Source organism: Phoenix dactylifera, chromosome 13 (assembly GCF_051530095.1).
Source record: "Phoenix dactylifera cultivar Ajwa chromosome 13, Ajwa_hap1_PhDact_Kaust_v1.1, whole genome shotgun sequence".
Lineage (NCBI taxonomy): Eukaryota > Viridiplantae > Streptophyta > Magnoliopsida > Arecales > Arecaceae > Phoenix > Phoenix dactylifera.
This window is the reverse complement of record NC_143202.1, coordinates 16,780,881-16,800,560: the sequence shown is the minus strand read 5'-3', so window position 1 is coordinate 16,800,560 and position 19,680 is coordinate 16,780,881. Positions and strand designations below refer to the sequence as shown.

Genomic DNA, 19,680 nt, shown 5'->3' with positions numbered 1-19,680 from the left:
GTTGACCTCAACGGCTCTTAGGTCGAAGAGTTAATCCAAATGGCTCCTGGTTTGAGAACCCGATCTAAGGCATTTAGGCCTTATAAGAATTTACCTTGAAAAGAACTACGAGCCAACCTATAGGAGGTAGGCTCATAAGAGAGAACCTCACATGATCATGGCTCCTTGAAGCCGATCTATAGGAGGTAGGCTCCAAAGAGCCGACCTCACATGATCATGGCTCCTTGAAGCCAACCTAAAGGCGATAATTGCTCTTGTGAGCCAACCTAAAGGAGTTAGGCTCCTAAAATTCAATCTTAGACGATAACAACATCTACCATTTAACCTAAAGAAAGCAGGCTCCTAAAAGCTAACATAAAAGAGATAGGACCCAAAAATCTGACCTCTAAAACTATAGTCTTTACAGGCTGAATAGAGGAGCAAGGGTCTAGAAGCCTACCTCATATAGAGCCTTCAATAGCTCAGATCAGCTAGAGAACTGCATCCGAATGTATTCTTGACCCGACGAGGTGTCATGCATCTTGCTATTATTAGCTGTCACGTGGATTGAACTATCAGCCCCCTTGATATAAAGCATCAATCCTTTTAAATTTCAAAATAGTCTACCCAAATAACCTGCCAAGTTTCAAGAATTCCACCCAAAATTTCTATAAGCAAAATAGGTAGGCTATGACCTATAGATAGGTGTGTCGAAGTGGAATATATCTAAACTAATTTAGCCGCCCTATCTACTTCCTTGGTTCGACCCAGGATAAATGGCTTAGACTAGGAAGTGAGGGGCATGTGATGTGGCTAAAATCAGATCAACCAATCGTGGGTTGACACATGGCATAGTAGGGACCAATTTCAATTGGACTCATATTCTTGGGTTGATCTAAATAAAGAAAACCTAGAGATAGTTCTCCACTCGACTCTGTACTGTAGAGCCCAACTCCGATTGGATAGGCACTCTTCATCTAGAATTCTGGCTTTTGAGGTGTGGCACCTTTTAAGAGAACCCAAACGAGGTAATGCTACAGAAACCAACTAGCTTCAATATAGGAACATATCGAACCAGCACCATATGGCAATGTCCAATCAGTTACTCATTGTCACTTCGCATTAGCTAATCCATCAAAATAGAGGGCCCACCCCTTATTCCCAAGCTTATAAAGGACTAGGCCGATATCTGCACGGGCTAGCAATTTGTGATAAAGAATATAACATCTTTAAATAGTGGCTTGTTCTCTGGAACTTCACTTGCACCAGAAAAATGGAATTCACCAAGAATCAGCTTAAGACCATTTATGTGCAACAGAGCAATGCAAATTCGTGATGGATTGAAATCATATTTTCAACAAGCAAGCAATGGTTCCACAAAAATAGACCGTATAATCATTGGAGAAAGAGAATTGCGTCTGAAGTGGTCAAAAAATTTTGCGAGTCAAGCAAAAAAAAAAAGTCTTCATTGCATCATCGAAACAGTCTATAATTTAGAGTCTTCTGCAGTAGAACTAATAAAAGATTTCTTCATTAATCTAAAACTGAAGCCAAAGAACAAAAGCACTTGACACGAAGTGAAAGAGTAGTTGCACAGCATCTCCACATTCAACTTCAGTTTAGACAGTAGACCAAATTGGATTACTTGCATCCACCTCTCTCCCAAGACTGCATTGATATAAAAATCTATGCCCTTAGATTCTGACTGCATATACGTGGCTGGAAAAAATAATGACGGTTACTGCAGAGGTGAAGCAATTACCAGAACAAAAATATCCGTAACACAAAACCATAGAGCACAAAACAAAGCAGTTGTACGAAAAACTAGTGGCTGGTCTCAGAGGATGGAGCGTAAGAAAAACCATCCTGCAAGGCAGCAGTAGCCGGGGCAGTGGGTGCACCAGTAGGTGTGAAGCTTGCAGTTGTAGCTGATGATGGATTGGCTTGATATAAAGCAGGATTGAACAGAGGGGCAGCACCACTCGAGGTGGGGGCTGTTGCAGCACCAGAAGTTGGAGGTGGCAATGTAGGAGGCCCAGGAAGGTTGTTCATTTGCATTGGCATGGAAGTTGCACCAGGTGGGACACCAGTTGGAACATTTGGGGCAACACCATAACCTGCCAATCCCAATACAAATAGGATCATGTTTATCGACAAATATTCAGACTATGTTCACAATTGACAGATGTGTATGGCCCATAAATTATACTGGTGAAGATCATGTATGAAAAAATAAATAATAATGAAATATTTGTGAAAAAAGGTGTCTGAAGGCAGATTCAAAGAGGAAAGAAACCAGAATGCCTGCACAGTTGAAGAAAGAACATCAAAATATCCTTGAGATGCATAATCATCTATTTATTCCTCAATCATAATACAATTTTCTCGCCTGATTAAATAGGTACTCAATAAAATGTTTGGATCTCATAAAATTACTGTATCCAAAAAAGAATTTCAGCAAAAAACAAACATAACTCACCAACAGCACAAATAATGACATCATTGGAAAGTATACTAAAAGTTCCACTAAACACCAACCGTTTTTAAAATAATAGAAAGAAATGTCTGAGTTCACTAAAAGATTAGCTCCACCGCGCAACTCATGTCGAAAAGAAACTTAGATATTAAATAATAAATACCCAAATAAAGCATGCCACAATTGAAATCAAACAACTAGCCCTTCCAATTCCTACCTGAAAGATCATACCCTAGCTAGACTTACCCCTAAGTCTGCAGGGAATTCAAACTTGAACTTATTTACCAGACTTGACTCCAACCCAAATCTGACCTGCCTAACCCAATGCTGGTTAGGTTCAAGTTAGGCAAGGGAGATATAATATACATCAAATATATAGTCACCATACCATATAATATAATCCATCAGGTCACCACATAATATACATCAAATATATTTTCAGATAAAAAAATGTATAAATTCTTTAATTCCACCCTTTCTATGAGAGTGAGCCTTGGTGCAATAGTAAGGTTGCTCCAATGTGACTTGAAGGTCATGGGTTCAAAATATGAAGAGAGTCTCTCTCCACATATCGGGGTAAGGTTGTGTATACTTGACCATGCCTAAATCCTATAGGAGCCGCATGCACTAGGCTGCCCTTTTCTTAATTTCTCCATTTCCATCTTCCTATCTCCTTTTCTTCCTTATCATCTCTCCCTTTTCCTACCCTCTTTCCACTCCCCTCCTAGACCATCTCCTCCAGCAAAGTCCATTCCCAAGACCAACACCCTTCACTCTTCTCAAGGATGACTCCAATGGCGAGATCCATGCTGCCAACTACAATGGTAGAGGACAGTAAGATCTGATGAACTACGCTAGACCAACCAATTCAGAGCATATAGAACCAAATTGGTTGATTATCAGCATAGTTCATTCCCTTGGTTCGAAATAGAGGGAGAGCAAGGAGAGAAAGGAAAAGGAAAAGAGAGAGAGGAAAAGAAAGGGAGGGAGAGGCCGAGAGAGAGAGGGCTTGAGGAAGGGAGGGAGAGAGCGGGAGAGGGAGAGGAGAAAGAGAGGCCGAGAGAGAGAGAGAGGGGGGGCTCGGCCTCTCCCTCTCCCTTCATCTTCCTTCCTCCCTCTCTTTTCCTCTCTCCCCTTTCCCTCTCCCCCTACCTCTCCAGCTCTCCCTTTGTATGCCCCGAAACAACAATGATACGGACTCGTACGATAATGAACCAGTCATCGGCCACTACTTCCTATGGTATCAATTCGGCAAATCTTAGAGGACAGCATCGCCATCAAGGTCACTAGGTGCTATGAATCAAAGCTTTGATGCTAGATAGGGTTGTCCTTGGCATGAAAGCTAGCACGAGGACAAGATCAAGCTTGATTAGGTTGCCCTCAGCATGGAGGCTAGTGCAAGGATAACAACAATGTCAGATCAGGTCACTGCAGGCACAAGGGCCAGCAGAGAGGCGAGATTAATGCTAGATCTAGTCAGTGTCCGGCTAGCATGGGTAGGTCAGCACCAAAATGGGTTTTAGCAGCGCAATATCAATAAGCCATCTGGAATTAGGAAGATGCAGCCACAAGAAAGCAGTTACGCAGTCAGCGGGTTGGATGTGGGTTAGCATAATCCGTCCACTATAGGTTCAAGTCAAAGGGTCTGACCTACTACAAGTCAGGTCATGTTTGGCTCAAATTAATCACGCCTTGACATTGCGAATATACCCACTAAACTCGACTAGACCATTGCCACCCCTACTTGCCCCTGTTATAGGCTTTATCCTCACTTCAAAGCAAATTCAACTGCATGTTCCCACAACCCGCCCCCTACCAAAAAAAAAGAAAAAAAGAAAAAGAAAAAAGAAAAAAGAGAAGGAAGAAAACTCTTATCATCATCGATACATATAAGAATCATTTAAAAGAAGCTTTATCCTTCAAATAGCATTGACCTTATCCTATTACTAAACCTTAATTGATATTTTATATTAATTATTAATAGAAAAGCAACCTGTTGAACTCCTATTGTCAAATCTGTAAATGGAATTTCACCAGGCTACAGCAATAATCTTCTCAGAGAACCAATTCCAAAAGATTGTGTAATCAGATCTCATTGTGAAGACATTGGGATACATTTCCTCCCTTATTCGAAACATGCCATGTACTAGGTTTGAAGACTTTAACTGGTTCAGCAAAGGGTAAATATTTGACGATGTAACCAACAAGGAAAAGAGTATTACCTTGACTTAGAAAGTTATAGAGGTACTTCAGTGTCCAGAGTTGTGATGATGGCTTAATAGGTTCTCATGATGAACTTAAAAGTCTTCAAGTATGCCAAAGTTGAGAAAGGATTTCTAATTAAAATAAAACAGGCAACACCAGGAGACCTATCCAATCAATGGAAAAGCTGATTCTAGTACAATTAGCCAACTTGTTTTATTTTGTGGTTTTGCCCTTAGGAAGGTGGATAAATCATTTAGTAGAATAACTTGTATTTCTTAAGCTTCTATATTTCTGTATTTTGGAGATGATTCCCACAAAAAAGTAAACATGAGATTCCATTAGATTGTAATTGTTAGTAAACCAAGAAAAATAGAATCAAATTAATTTGTTTTCACATTTCTCCCTGCAAAATCAGGCCTTCACTTAAACTAAGAAAACCCAACCAAGGTCAAAAAAAAAACAGCAGGTGTAGTCGCACCCACAATCAAGTGGGGAAGATCCTCAGCGCAGACCGAAGCAAAAAACACAAATTGAGAGATAATGAGAAAATTGACGTTCTATTTTATTTCTGCAGAAATAATTTTACATCATCTCTTCCTTAACTCTAAAAGTTGACCAAAACGATTCCAAGGGCCAGACAAAATACTCTTCTGACAAAAGATTTCCAAAGACTATCTCAAAATAGGTAAACTCATTTCCAGGTAGCCCCAACACAAAAGGCCATCAATATTCAAACCACAACCTTCATAACTCCAAAGGCAAGTAACAACAAAAAGAAGAAATGAAAGAAGAAAAAGGGTAAAGGAAAACGATATTCGTGAACTTTCTCCAGGATCAAGGAATCGCACATAGGGTTTGAAGGCCTCCTATTCCATTGTGGAATCACACGACAGATGAAAGAAACCGAGAACTTCTTTGTTCACTCATAATCTGCACAATTTCTAATTACATAGCTCCCCATAAGGTAAAGAAAACCCTAACTCTGACTTTGAACTCCCTGAGATACCCTCTATAATGCACCCAAATATTGTAGAAGGAAAGTACTGTGTGAATAGTACCATGACAGAAATTCGGCCCACCAAATGGCCAAATAGGATCTAGGATCATACAATCCATAGATTGTCAAGCCCCACCACCTTTTCAAACAGGTGTCACATTTGCCACTGTTTGTCATGAAAACAAAAGCATTATTCAAATGCCAATAGTTAGCTCCTGGTAACAGCTAAATAGAATTGTTTGGCTTCATCTCTCACTTATGCAGAGAATGCCACTTCTATATATATCCAACCCATGGAGCAACTTACGCACTCATTTACAAAAGTCCATTCACTCAAAGCATGTGTGGTCACTTATGCATCGCACAAGTTAACCTCACTACACCACCTTGCTATGCAACCTGATAGACTCTTGGTAGACATTGAGAATCATCCATGCAGGCAGTGAGATAAACACTAATACACAAAAAAAAGACAAGCATGGTACTCTTAAATAGGTTCATCTTGTATTTGCTTAATACTTGCTTTGATAACTTACATGGAGGATATTCTCCATTTCTGTGTACGCGTTCATCCTAACATCGGAACCAAGGACTAGATATATTGGCATTTATCCAATAGCCAATAGCATAGAAACCAAGGAATGCAATATTGTATTGGACCGCTCAATTCAGTTGGTGTTATACTATACCGACCACAAAACAGGATGGTTGCGAATTCAGTGCAGGATTTTGCTTGAACTAGCATGAACCGATCCTTACCAGGTCAAACTACCAAGAATGGCTCAGTTCCAAGCGGTTCAACTAGTTAGGTGCTTTGTACTAGTTCAGGGCCTCAAATTCCCCCCCTCTGCTTCAAGGTAAAAGAGGAGAAAGAGAGGAGAGGTTAACAAAAACTACAACATGAAAGCTTAAAAACCTTTAAAACACAATATATATATATATATATATATATATATATATTGGTGTATTGGTATGGTTCGTGCAGGACGATACTAGTACTATGTCGATAGGCGCAGTTTGGCACAAAGACTATGAACCATGGTAGAATCCCCTAGCTTTTATGCACTCGCATATTCACAAAACAGTTCACCGTATTTGGAAGCATTTGAGATTTACTAGGAGTCCTTCTACCATGAAGCTTAGTGTACTTAAACTTTGCATATACAACTAGGAAACTACAAAAACCTGTGGTTGTCAAACAAGCTTCCTCACATTACCATGCATGTTTGCCTTAGAATCAATATTTTACTTCAATTATCATACATTTTGGTGAAACATCATGACTTACATCCATAGATTGTCAAGCCCCACCCCTTTCACATATCTCCACATTACATGTTAAGCCATCATATGTCTTGCTTCATATAACCCCTTGTATTGAAATAGTGTGTTGATGTAGATGATTAGTGGTAATTGACCACAATGCAACTATCTGAAATAAATATTAGACTATGCTTCTTTAAATCTGAAATCCACAAAAAAGATATATATTTGGGTCTAAATCGCAAATCTTGAGGCAAAACCACCGCTGTCAAAAGAAATTTCAAGGTGGAGAAAAGAAATAGCATAAAGAAGATAATCAAAACTCTAAATAATATTACAAGAATACTAGAAAATTAGAACCCTTGAGCCCTTATTTACAATTTTTATGTCTTCTATAAGTACTAACTCGTAATAAAATGATGTAGGGTTCATCACATAAAATAAAAAATACAAAGAAAAACTTAAATAAGAAATTGTATTTGGTAGGTAAGTAGAGGCCTGCATAGGGTTGTCGCATCCTTCTCTTTTTTGTACTTTTTTCTCTTTACCTTAATCTTTGTCTCCTATTTTTTTCCTTTTTTCTACTCATATTTCTTTCCCTACTCTCTCTCTTTTCCTTCTTTCCTTTTATTTTCTATCCTAACCAAGTTGGCACATAGTAACCTGATGTCATGACTACCTATTTTCTAGCTACAGCTTCCATCCCCCACCAAGTAAGGTCATGTAGACCTTTCTTTACTAGATAATCCGTTTCATGACTGGTCACCCTCTTTGTTATGAAAGGAAAAAAGGAATGGAAATTCTAATCGAGTAAAAAACATAAGCCCAAATCAAAACATAAGTATACCGGCACTTCCACTGCACAGATCTCTTCTTCAAAATCTTTCAGTTGTAATCAATGTTTGAATCTTACATCCTTGATGATGACTGACAAACATCTTCCACATATCAGCCATCGAATGATGACCCCAACAGAGCTCATTCAATGACCATAAGGGAATTGTGTGTCCAGAGCCTACAATAAATTGATGAATCTGAAGAACTAGTAGGAAATGGATCATGGAAGTGCCCAAACTTGATCAAGATTATCAAACAAGCAAAAGTCCTTTCAAAGGCCAAGTACTCTGGACACAGTTGATAAATCAAAATGGGCTCAGTTTGGTATTGCTTCAACTGTCAATCATTGAAGGCCACAGAGTATATATCAGAACTACAGCACCTTTTTTCATGCTTCTGCACATCTTCGCCCTTGGCGATACCTGACATGATAAAAGCTGCTTTGCAGAGAGAGATAGAGAAACAGGGTGGGAGCTTTCCTTCAAATGACCTTGAACCCTAGCTAAATGAAGCCTTCTACAGCCAATTGATAAAATTATGCAGTTTGACTACTGAATACTCAATTTTGGACTGGTACAAGCTTGACCTAAACAAATTTTAAACTAGTGAGCTAGACTAGACCCAGTCAACAACATAATTAATATCAGTTGGTGGTACTCAATGAGATAATTTTAAAATCTTGCTCTTGAAAAATTTTCAAATGAATGAAATTTATTTAGATTGAACAGAATGTACATTTGTAATAATACAAAATGCTTTTTTCCGCATGCAGGCATTTTGCGCTTTTTAGAAAATTCTCAAAGCATGATCCAACCTAATCACAAAATGGCGACAACCAGATGATCTAGAGTACTTCAAATGTAAACAAATGAACATTTATATTTCTCAAATCACATAAGTGATGTCAGCACAATTAAGCAATAGAGGAATCCAAAAATTTTTAATCTACATACCCAAAACTGGGCGTGGCAAAATAGGAGGCCTCACTCCTGGCAGTGAGGTCATCGGTGCCAGAGAAGTTGCTCCAATAGGCAAGATAGGTGGGGTTAACACAGGAAGACGGGGCCTCTGAGGGTTTCCTGGGAGAGACATCAGGTGTTGGTTAAAAGTTGCACCCACTTGTTGGAATGCTGCAGCCTGCCCAAGATGCTCTTTAATTCTTTGATCAATTAAACTCTGAGTTTGTTGCTCCTCAAATTGTTGATAATATGAACGCACATTTGCCTGAAATGATGCACACCTTCAGAATGACCATAGAAAGTGGGAGGAAACAATTCAAAACTAATAAGGAAGCATTAGAACCTTGTGTCTGTAGCCAGCATTGTGCTGTTTTCTGACAGATGGCTGCACCATTAGGACTATTAGTTAGAAAAATGAAATATAGAATGTCTCAACATACTAAATATAAGATGGCCAAACACTGAACTACTGTAAATATAAAGTCTCAGTTATCTGGTAAACAGAAAACTAATAGAAGCTAATGAATGATTAATGATACCAAGCTGGCTAGAATATGGAGTGATATTTTCATTTTGCTCCAAACTGAACATGGGAGAAAATACATAAGCTTGGTAATGCTTATTGAGCAGATTAGCAATGTGTATGCTCTAGAACTAGAATAAAATGCAAGCTCAAAGTTTTAGAAGCACCATCTATTCTAAAAGCAATGGAGAAAAAAGACAACTAAAACCAGATACCAACATCAAAAAGAGCATATAGCTACTGCCTTACCTTTTGAATAAACATAAATAGCTCAAGAATCCAAAAAGTGATGATTGTTGCACATAAGATGATGAAAGATAGAAATTATCGACAAAGAACAAAAATAAAATCAGGATTGCTAAATGTACATCAGCGACAATTCAAACTGCAAGGCCCCACTCATAATACAAAAATAAAACTTACTACAAGGATTCAGTGGAAATTTAATAAGAACAACTAGTTTGAATGGATGAAGAATCAATTCCTTATAAAACTGATCATTGAAGTGATAAGTATTTGTCGGCTTAACTGCATTCTTTATGGCATAACTTCTTCCCAAATTCTTCATCAACAACAATAAATTGTACCTGAAATTGATAAGGATGATGAACTTTTGACCACTCTGCGTAATGTGATTTACAAGATGAAGTATGATCCAAAAGTCGCAACCCTATGTTTAGAAGAGATAAGTTAACTTAAGTGACAAGTGTAAGTTAACTGGTATCTTCAATTATTAATATATTACAACACGGTTCTTTTTCATAGACCAAAATATTTAGAGAGGGTACTAACAGCTTTGAAGTCTCGGCAGCTGTCGTAAATAAGAAAAGTATTAAATCCAAATATATTACACATTAGGAGGACATTTATCTAGCGTTAGATGGTTACTAATATGATATTATCTTATATTTAATATTTTTTAATATTTTTACAGCTGAATGGTGAATTTATTTTGGTTTGTTCGCGAGAAATCTTAAGCAACTAGCTATTCAGATCCTCTGCCAGACGCTGTGAATGCAATTGATCCACCTTCGTCCTCATCCACAGCAAGCAGAGAAATCGTCTGACATAGAAGTGTTTCAACGATCTCGTATAGATTTACTACAATCTGAGGTTGAGGTTGAGGTTGAAGTACATTCAGGAGAAGTAAAGCTAAAGTACATAGATTCGATCATAGTGTTCTCGTTGACGATAAAAATGATCCTATGATCAGATGGCTTGAGGGCCAGCAGCAGGAGCCAGAGCTTGATGAGCGAGTATCGCTTCCATGACCACCAGTTTCGTAGTCAACGAGGCTAGAATCGATGCAAGACAATGGGTAGATCGCAATATTCCACTCAATATTCCACACATCCTTCCAACCGATCGGCCACAGCTACGGGGTCACTAGGAAGCCGATCATCACATGACTCCTTGTTTGAGATATGCTTTTAGAGATATGATCAAAAGATACTTATATAGGATAACCACGCTACCTAATCGACTCGATAGGCGGACGACATCCACCCTCCCAATATAGCCAAAGAGGGGCACGAATAGTAAGTAGGCAGAGAGGGGCATGAATAGTAAGTAAGCAGAGAGGGGCATGAAGGATAAACAGACAAAGAAGGGCACAAAAAAAAAGCAGGCAGCTGCTCAGCATACCAAAAAAGAAAAAAAAACACCTACAGCCCCTTGAAGAGTATAGAGGAGCCAGTTCACTCAGATTGAAAGACCAGGAGCAGCAGCGATGATAATTCTGGTGGTCATAAATTTGTTGGCCAGAAAGAGAGTGGAGGTCATGAGACCACCATTTATGAGATAGCCACAAGGTGGTTTTGATTTACCAGTGAGTCCTAATTTACGCATCCACACAGGATAGGGCCACGGTGTACGATCTGGTAGAGCCTGTGAAAATACGATTGCATATAGAAGACGAACTCCTCGAGGTCATTTAGGAGGACACGATGCAACTACAGATGACCTCGCACGTGGAGTAAAATCCATTGATATATCAGACTCCTAATTGTATACTGAATCCTATGATCCACAGCCACAGGCAGCCTATAACCCATACGAATACGGATATAGATATAGTGCATCCGAAGCATCGTCGCTTGGTGGCTACTTACTTATGTAGCCCGAAGCATCTTACAGATCGAATTTTGCTATCGGCATATTCGAATGCGCACCTCCACAGCCGTATTATTAGCCAAAAGACACCTATCAGAGTCAGAGTTTCAGCAAGAGATTCAAAAGTACTCATAACTCAGAGCACTTTCCTTATGGGATGAACATACAAGACTACAACACTGCTCAGTTAGAGGGATAGGTTGATATGCCTCCTGACTATGTTAATGATCCGAATATCTATAAGAGACATCGCCACTTGACGAAATTTTAGATATCAGTATGTATGTTGTACTTTAAATATATGTAATTGATTGCATTGTTTTATATTTTTTACATCACTAGTTGATTTTAAGATATTTCATATTGCTTTTTGTAGCATATAACATCTCACTCATCATTTTATATTTTATATTATGTTAGAATAACAAGATGCATCATTTAGGTAAAATCGAAATCATAAAAACATCAAAAAATATCAAATTATACTTAAAATTATTGAAAAAATTGAAAAAAATGATTATCAATAAACTTGAAAACTTAAAAAAAAATTAGCCCAAGCATACCGTGTGTCGATACGGTACCGACTTGCCTACTGACCGGTATAGGTTCTGGTACTGATTCGGTGGACCTTGATACGTAGCTTCTTAAGCACATCCTTGCAAGCTAGACTACGCCAGGATTCCAAGTAAACAAGAGCACCAATAACTACGAATGAACATGATTCAAATCAAAACACTACAGACCACTTAGATTTTCCTCAAGAATTGGCAACATTTTATCAAAGAAAAAAATAAAAAGCGATGCAGTATAGAATGCAGCCAGCAAGTACTACGACCAGCTAGACCATGCCAAGCATCATAGGAGCCAACGGAATCACAAGCGAAGACTACACTGAGCTAATATTTGATTCATTTCCATTAGGGACAATATCAAATTTTTGCCATATTTTTTTGTGTAATTAAATAACTCTAGCATATGTTTATTGTCGAGTCCTCCTTCGAGTATGATTTTGTAATGGATTTAATACCTGAATTAGGGTTAGAAAACCATGTCCTACAAATGTGTCTAATTTATTGTAAGGGATAGCCTTTAAGATATTAATAAAATTCTTTTCCAACATAATTGCTTTTACCAAGTAAAGTATTCTTCAATCCGGTTTTCTTCTATTTGTGTATTGATCTTTGAAGCATAATCTCATCAATCAGATCGCCACTTCAAGATTATAGAAGAGAGAAGAAAAGGTAACGTAATCGTTCTTTAATTTATCATATAGAATGCAACCAACTCGTCAAAAGAAGAACAAAAAAGAGGGAGAGATAAAAGGTGGAAAAGGCCCCAATGTTGCCACTAACAAGCCACCTCAAAAGGCAGACCAACATTTTTTTTACTATCTTGTAAACCTTCCTATAATTTCTCTTAAACTTCCATAACGGTATATAGCACAACCCAATGTTTATAATTTTCCACTACTCTGTTAGAAAAGAATCCATGCAACCCGCACATTATAGTTGAATATAGAAGATATGCAAACTAGCGATCAAATATCAACAAAACCTAAATTGAGATAGATATTAAAAAATCCAAAAGCAAGTTATCAAATAGTTGATCCTTGGCATTCTACGATCTTTGGCATTCTAAAGGCAATGTTTCAAGACAATAATGAACCGCAACACTATAAAATCTCTCCAACCAGTTACAAACCAAATACTTTGGAGGTATTATTTGCGCCTAGAGGTCATAGCAGAGAAAAGCCAAACATCGAGACTTAAACAACAGATAACAACAGCAACAGTAACTGCGAAAAAAATAAACGAAAAGAGGAGAAAAATAAAAAACTTACTGAATCGTGCGTGAGGTAAGTGTCACAATAATCACAGTAGTAGCTGTGGAACAAAAGGCAAAAAAGAGGTACAACATATTAGAACTTTTTGGACGAACGATTCGAAGACTGTAGGAGTAAGAGAAGCAATCGCACTACCGAGGCATGGCGAGGGGCCCCGATCGAGTCCTTCCTTTTGCGATCAAAGGGAAAGCCCGGCAAGATATGAAGGAACCCCAGTTTTGTCGTGGGGGCTGGCGACGCCAACGCTGGAGAGGGCGACAGGATGGATGGCTGAGAGAAGAGAGGCAGAAGTGCGCGTTAAGGATTCCGGTGGCGATCGCCAGCGAGGACCACGCAGCGGACGCACCGGAGGAAGCGGTGATGGCGAAAGGAAGGATGGTGCGCCGCCTATAGTCAGGGAACAGGGGATGTCGAGCTCTCTCTACCTGGCTGTTATTAATCCCGGGTCGAAGTAACCTCTCTCCACGCGTATCTTTTTTTTTTTTTTTTTTTTTTTTTGCTGCAACACAAGTGACGCACTTCTAGCATCAATACATTCAAATATATATATATATATATATATATATATATATTTCGAAGCAGCCCAAAGAGCTTCTCCAAATAGTCAGTTACATATAAAGCCATCCAATCTTCAACTCTATTAATTTCTCCTTAGCTAGAATGCAATGTTTCTACCTACTATGGTCTGAATATCCCAGAGCAAAGAGTGGCAACCCCTCATACTGCCCCCTAAATCTAATGGATCATTGTGGTCGAGTTACCCTCCAGAAGAACTATGTTGGCCCAGGGAATATGCGTGAACTTGACACAAACCAACCCGTGCTGCACTCAGCTCTGCTCCAGACACAGAGATGTCAAAGATATGGCATCCACCAGCAACAACCATCCTAGAGTCCGAGCCTCTCTGATCATGAAGCCTGCACCACCCCTTCTGCCACCATCTAGTACGCATCCGTCAAATTTGATCTTGAGAAAACACGAGGGTGGGGGTTCCTAAGTGAAAAATACCGTTTGTGGTGCTACAAGAGCAAATGTAGAGCCCCAGATGCTCCAAGCTATCAAAGGCCTGTAAGATAGACCTGCATGGATAATCTCTGCACTTGTATGCATGCCCGCTCCACAACGAACCTAGGTTTAGGGCTGCTCTCTCCAAATATCCAGACGTTCCTTGGTGTGGCTGAAAACCTACATTGAGTATATTCTTCATCCATAGTTTGTTTTTAAAATTATTCTACATCAAGAACAATGATTTTAAGATGAATAGAAAAACAAGATCAACATTGTCATACCTCCGATTCGAAATCATGAATCGGAGGTCGTATCAACCACCACATGCTCATAGAAAACTCTATCTACAAGAGGTATCTCAACATGATATCGCAGCAAAATAACTTAAATAATAATATTCAAACTTTATTTCAAATACTAACTCAAAAATTTAAATGTCTCATAATTCGAATATTATTCTAAGGTAATACATCAGTTTAAATAAACTCTAATCTAAGACAAATCTGTGCCAAAGTCTTGCTAGTCGCTCTTCCATATTAAACCCCAGTTAGGCTAGTTCTCTAAATCTGTAAAAAAAAAGAAGTCATAAGATGAGCTAGACAACCGAGTATGCAATTATCACTTTAGCTAAATAAATCAGGCAATCAAATAGTGTTGCCCAAGGTGACAACCCAAGAGGGGGGGTGAATTGGGTTTTCTAAAAATTATGTTCCCTAATTTTTACTTTGAATAGAATGCAGCGGAATAATAAGATGTTATTTACTTAAGCTCTAGCAATTACAAGTAAAGCAGTGGAAGATTAAGCTAGAGCAATTATACTATGGCTTTAGGGTGCAATTGATCTAACATTAACTTATAGTTGTATGATCAATTTTAATCTATGTGTATGGTAAGAATGGAGTGGAAGCTAAGCAAATCACTTATAACTCTATAGAAACAAATCTAGAGATATTACACAATCAAGCATGAATGGAAGGCATGAAATACAAGAGATAAAGCATCACAAACACAAAGATGTATAGTGGTTCGGTGCACCCCAGCACCTACATCCACTCCCCAAGACCTCTTGGGAATTTCACTATAATCCCTTAGATTACAGTCGGTTGTTTTACAAGCTCACAACCCAACTTGTTGTTTTGCGAGATCACAACGAACTCGGTCGGTTTTCACAGGATCACCGACTAGAACCAACCGATTGTTTTCACGGGCTCACAATCCAATCCAGTTGGTTTTCCCAAAGGCTCACCAACCACAACCTTACAATGATTGTTTTCCGGGTTCACAATCAACCCGGTTGGTTTTCCCCAAAGGCTCACCAACCACAACCTTACAATGTTGGTTTTTCCCTTTGGCTCACCAACAAACCTTAACCCCTTGATTCAATCCCTTGATTGAATCAAGTTACAAGATATTAGAACAAGAGTTTAAATCAAATACAAGCTTCTCAAATAAGCAAATATAGCAAATGTAAATAAGTAAAGAAAAGAGAAGAAGCCCTCAAACTAATTTGTAGATGGAGGAACTCGGCTTCTTCTTCACTTGCCCCCTCTTCTGATTTTGCACGAAGTAGAGGATCTCCGAGGCAGCACACGGATGGAGAGGAAGCTTTGGGATTCACTTGGATGCTCTTCTTCTCTCTATTTTACTTTGAATGGCCCTTTTGTGCTTATGGAAGATTTTTCTTGTAATCTCTTTCAAATCTCTTCCCTAAATGTTTTCTCCCACTTCCATACCTTCTCCCCTAGCTCTTCTCTTGATTTTATAGCTTTAGAGGGAGTCCCAACAAAAATCTAGCCGTTAGAGACAAAAATAGAGCCGTTGGAATCAAGAAAAAAACTAGCTGTTATGCCTCCCAGCGTGCTCGAGTCGACTCGGCTGAAGTAGGAGTCGACTCGGCTGAAACAGGAGTTGATCTGTGAATAGTAGTCTGCCGGCACTGTAGCTGGGAGTCGACTCCTGAAGTTGGGAGTCGACTCCTGAAGTTGGGAGTCGACTCCTGAAGTTGGGAGTCGACTCGAGATCACTGTAGCGCAGAAAATCAACTCTCTGTCTTTTTGTTTGTTCTCAGTCGGAGTCGACTCGTAGAGTCCCGGAGTCGACTCGAGCACTGTTCCTTGAAACTCTAGAGTGCCAGAGTCGACTCAAAACTTTCAGGAGTCGACTCGAGGACTATTCTTTTGAATTTTTCTTTGAATTTGCTCCTTCAACTTGAATTCTTTGAACTTGAAGCTTGGGCCAATGAATTGTAGCTTTCTTCCAACTTTTTTTGAGAACTTTGGAGGCCTTCTTGTATTCTTCCAACTTGCTATGTTTCTTGCAAAATAAATATCTTTCTCCTTGCAACACAAACATTAGTATTTATACTTCAAGGTTTTGTGATCATCAAAATCAATCTTTGAATCAATCTTTGGGTCATCAGTCTCCCCCTTTTTGATGATGACAAAACTTGGAGTATATGCAATATAAAAGATATTGTTTTCTAGAAGTAATACATAGCAAAATTGCATGAAGTAGAAAACATATATATTTAAAAAACATACTTCATGATAATGCTTTAGATTTAATCAACTTAAGATAATCAATATATGTCAATTCCAGCTGATTTGTATTCAATTCAAAACATAAAGCATTATGAGCATATACTTAGATATTTCTCCCCCTTTTTGACAACATCAAAAAGATAGGGAAACATTAAGCACAAAGATCAGAATACTCATATATTTCTTTTTCTTATTGTACTCTGATTTGAATGTTAAATTATTGCAGGGATATGAATCATATAACGCAAGGCAATAATATTGGAATCAGATTAATGAGCACAGATCAGAGCCAATTAAGATAATTTCAGAACAGAACACATTAAATGTGATTTCAAGAAGTTTTCTAATTTGATACCACAGATAGTTTTCTATTCAAGTGTAGGTGGAATCTTCCTTAGGTTAATCCAAGAAGTACTACAAATGATATTCAAAGAAAACACGAGTGGAAATCTAACCTCTCTTCAATAATAAGTATGAAAGCTTGTTCATTTAAGACCTTTTGCCCAATCTATTAAGTATTTTATCAAACATGAGAGCAATTTTAGTTAATTTTCAGAGTAAAAGATCAAAACTTATATATTTGAGAGACATATCATCATGTTGGATCATTAATTTTTAATGTCTTCAAAGTTCTTTTATTCCTTTAGAAAATAAGCACAATTTGATACATATATAAAAATATGAATTGGCACAGAATTGACGTTCTAAAGAGCAAGCTAATTAGGACTTATTAGTGAATTTCAAAATAAATTTTCTAAGAGATACTCAAGACCATTCAACACGTTATTCTCCCCCTTTGTCATTAAGTTAAAGGCTCTTAAGATCAACTTGCAATTTGGTTCATGATTTATGCATAAGATATACTAACCAAATAACACGCCTCAAGGTGTATCATAAAGGTTTTCAGATTTAAATTTCAGATGATACATATTGGAGAGTATTAGGATCACTTTTCATTTAGTATTCTTTCTCTCTCCTTTATAAATTTATGCAATTAAGTTCCATCAGACCTCTCCTTCTGAAATTTTCTTTCTCCCCCTCAATTGATCATTCCATCTAAGAGTTTTAAAATTTGAAGATAATGTTCAATAAAATCGTCAATCTCAAAAATATATTTTCTATAAGTTTCAGCTTATTTTCACAAGACTCAAGGTTTGAGATAAGACAACCTTTATAGAACTCATCTCAAGGTAATTAAAGCATGTCTTGCAATATAAGGAGGTTCATCAAAATCAATCCATAAAGTGCAAGGTATGCATCAAATTGAAGTGACTTTAGGATAAGATACTGAATATCTAAAGCTCCCCCTTAAAAGATGCATTCTTCTTTAATCTTTCTTTTCTTTTGTCGAATTTCAGATTTTAATGATAAACGTGAATAGAGCTGAAACTTTATGATATCAAGAATGTAGAGTGATCTAGAAATATTCACAATTTATAGTAATCACTCTTTTTTATCTTTTAAGAACAAGTTATGCTTTCTCCTAATCTTAGAAAAAATGTATGAAAATATTAATCAAAAGTAATTCATTTGAAGCTTAGTTTCTTTCAAAAGCATTTACATTTTCTTTCTTTTAGATCATTCACTCTATTGATGAAAGTCTTTAATGATATAGGAGAGAAAAAACATATAGATGATCATGGAAGTATATGTATTTATAGAACTCAATTTCTTAATCACAATTTTTCAGCAATGTATACATAAAACTCAATAAATTTTTAAATATTAAAATAAAGTCATATATTTTAAAAATATTTACTTACAATCAAGATCATTGAAAGACACATCATTTAGACCAATATTGGTACATTTTAATGATAAGAAAAGATATGTTTCGGATGCGTATCGGAGCAATCAAAATAAATTCTGTTTTTCTTACATTAACATTTTATTTAGTAATCATATGGAGTTTAAGCTTTTATACAAAATCAAATTCTGAATTTCATAAAGATTTTCAATAGAGGCCTTTTAAGTCATAATTTGAGATATGTATCTTTCACATTGTGGCTCATCTTAAATTATTATGATTGAAAAATACATATTTCAATACCATTAAAGCACTTTCAGAATCTTTGTGTTTAATTTTGAGTTTCGATACAAAATAAAGGATATTTTAACAAGTATTAGGACATTATGTATCAAAGTTAGGCGAGTAGAAAGATAGATCAAAATCAATTTATTTTTCCTAAATAGAGATATTCTTCTCTTCTCCTTTCTACAATTTTATTTAGCTTTCAGATTTTAACAATGATTGTGAATGACAAATCTGAAATTTCTTTTCAATAAAACTAAACAAAAGATGTTATGTAGCAATTCATGCATTCAATCAAATTGTCCAAGTATGAAACATTACAAAATATTGAGAACCCATAAATCAAGACATCATACTATATGCAAAATATATTAAGTGTTAAGTCATGCATTAAAATAATAATAACAAGCATGTCAAGGATCAAAGTCAATTCTTTTCAAATACACTCCCCCTATTTAAATATCATCTTGCATTGACTTCATCCTTATGGTGTGTTTCCAAGTGACTAATAATTAGACTTGATTCTTCTTATATATTTTCATTTACTTTGTCTTTCATTTTCAACTTTCTTATGCTTTATATTCTATTTGCTCCCTATCCGGTGGAGTTGGAAAGGGGCACGAGGTACTACCACTAGCCTCCCTCTTGTGCCGTCCCTAATATGCCCTACACCGAATAGTTGGGTCAAATAGTGCCGGGTACTACCACTAACCTCCCCATTGGCACCATCCCTATGATGAGCAATATAGAAGGATTAAAATGTTTGCTTCGAATTCTCCCTGTTTAAGTGTAATTAATTATGGATTTTATCCCTTCCAAATGTGCCAAATATATTATGCTTGTTTTACTTTTCCTTAAGATTGGAGTATTTGCCTTTGCTTAGATTCTACACCTCTTGAATAATAT

At 37.3% G+C, this 19,680-nt stretch overlaps 1 protein-coding gene across 1 annotated transcript; it reads right to left on the bottom strand.

The window, feature by feature from the left end:
- Positions 1-1,533: 1,533 nt before the first annotated feature.
- On the bottom strand, positions 1,534-13,663 carry LOC103697321 (U1 small nuclear ribonucleoprotein C-like). Its single transcript, XM_008779162.5, has 6 exons — positions 13,330-13,663; positions 13,192-13,234; positions 9,060-9,101; positions 8,711-8,981; positions 6,194-6,249; positions 1,534-2,145 (listed from the first exon to the last, which is right to left on the bottom strand). The coding sequence occupies exons 1-6, from the start codon at positions 13,335-13,337 to the stop codon at positions 1,804-1,806; spliced, it is 762 nt and encodes a 253-aa protein (XP_008777384.4). The 5' UTR covers positions 13,338-13,663; the 3' UTR covers positions 1,534-1,803.
- Between the last annotated feature and the right edge of the window lie 6,017 nt (positions 13,664-19,680).

Coding starts and splice junctions, on each gene's coding strand:
- LOC103697321 (XM_008779162.5), bottom strand. Junction 9,102..13,191: donor CTTACCTCACGCACGATTCA/GTAAGTTTTTTA, acceptor CTAATGGTGCAG/CCATCTGTCAGAAAACAGCA. Junction 8,982..9,059: donor ATGCTGGCTACAGACACAAG/GTTCTAATGCTT, acceptor GCATCATTTCAG/GCAAATGTGCGTTCATATTA.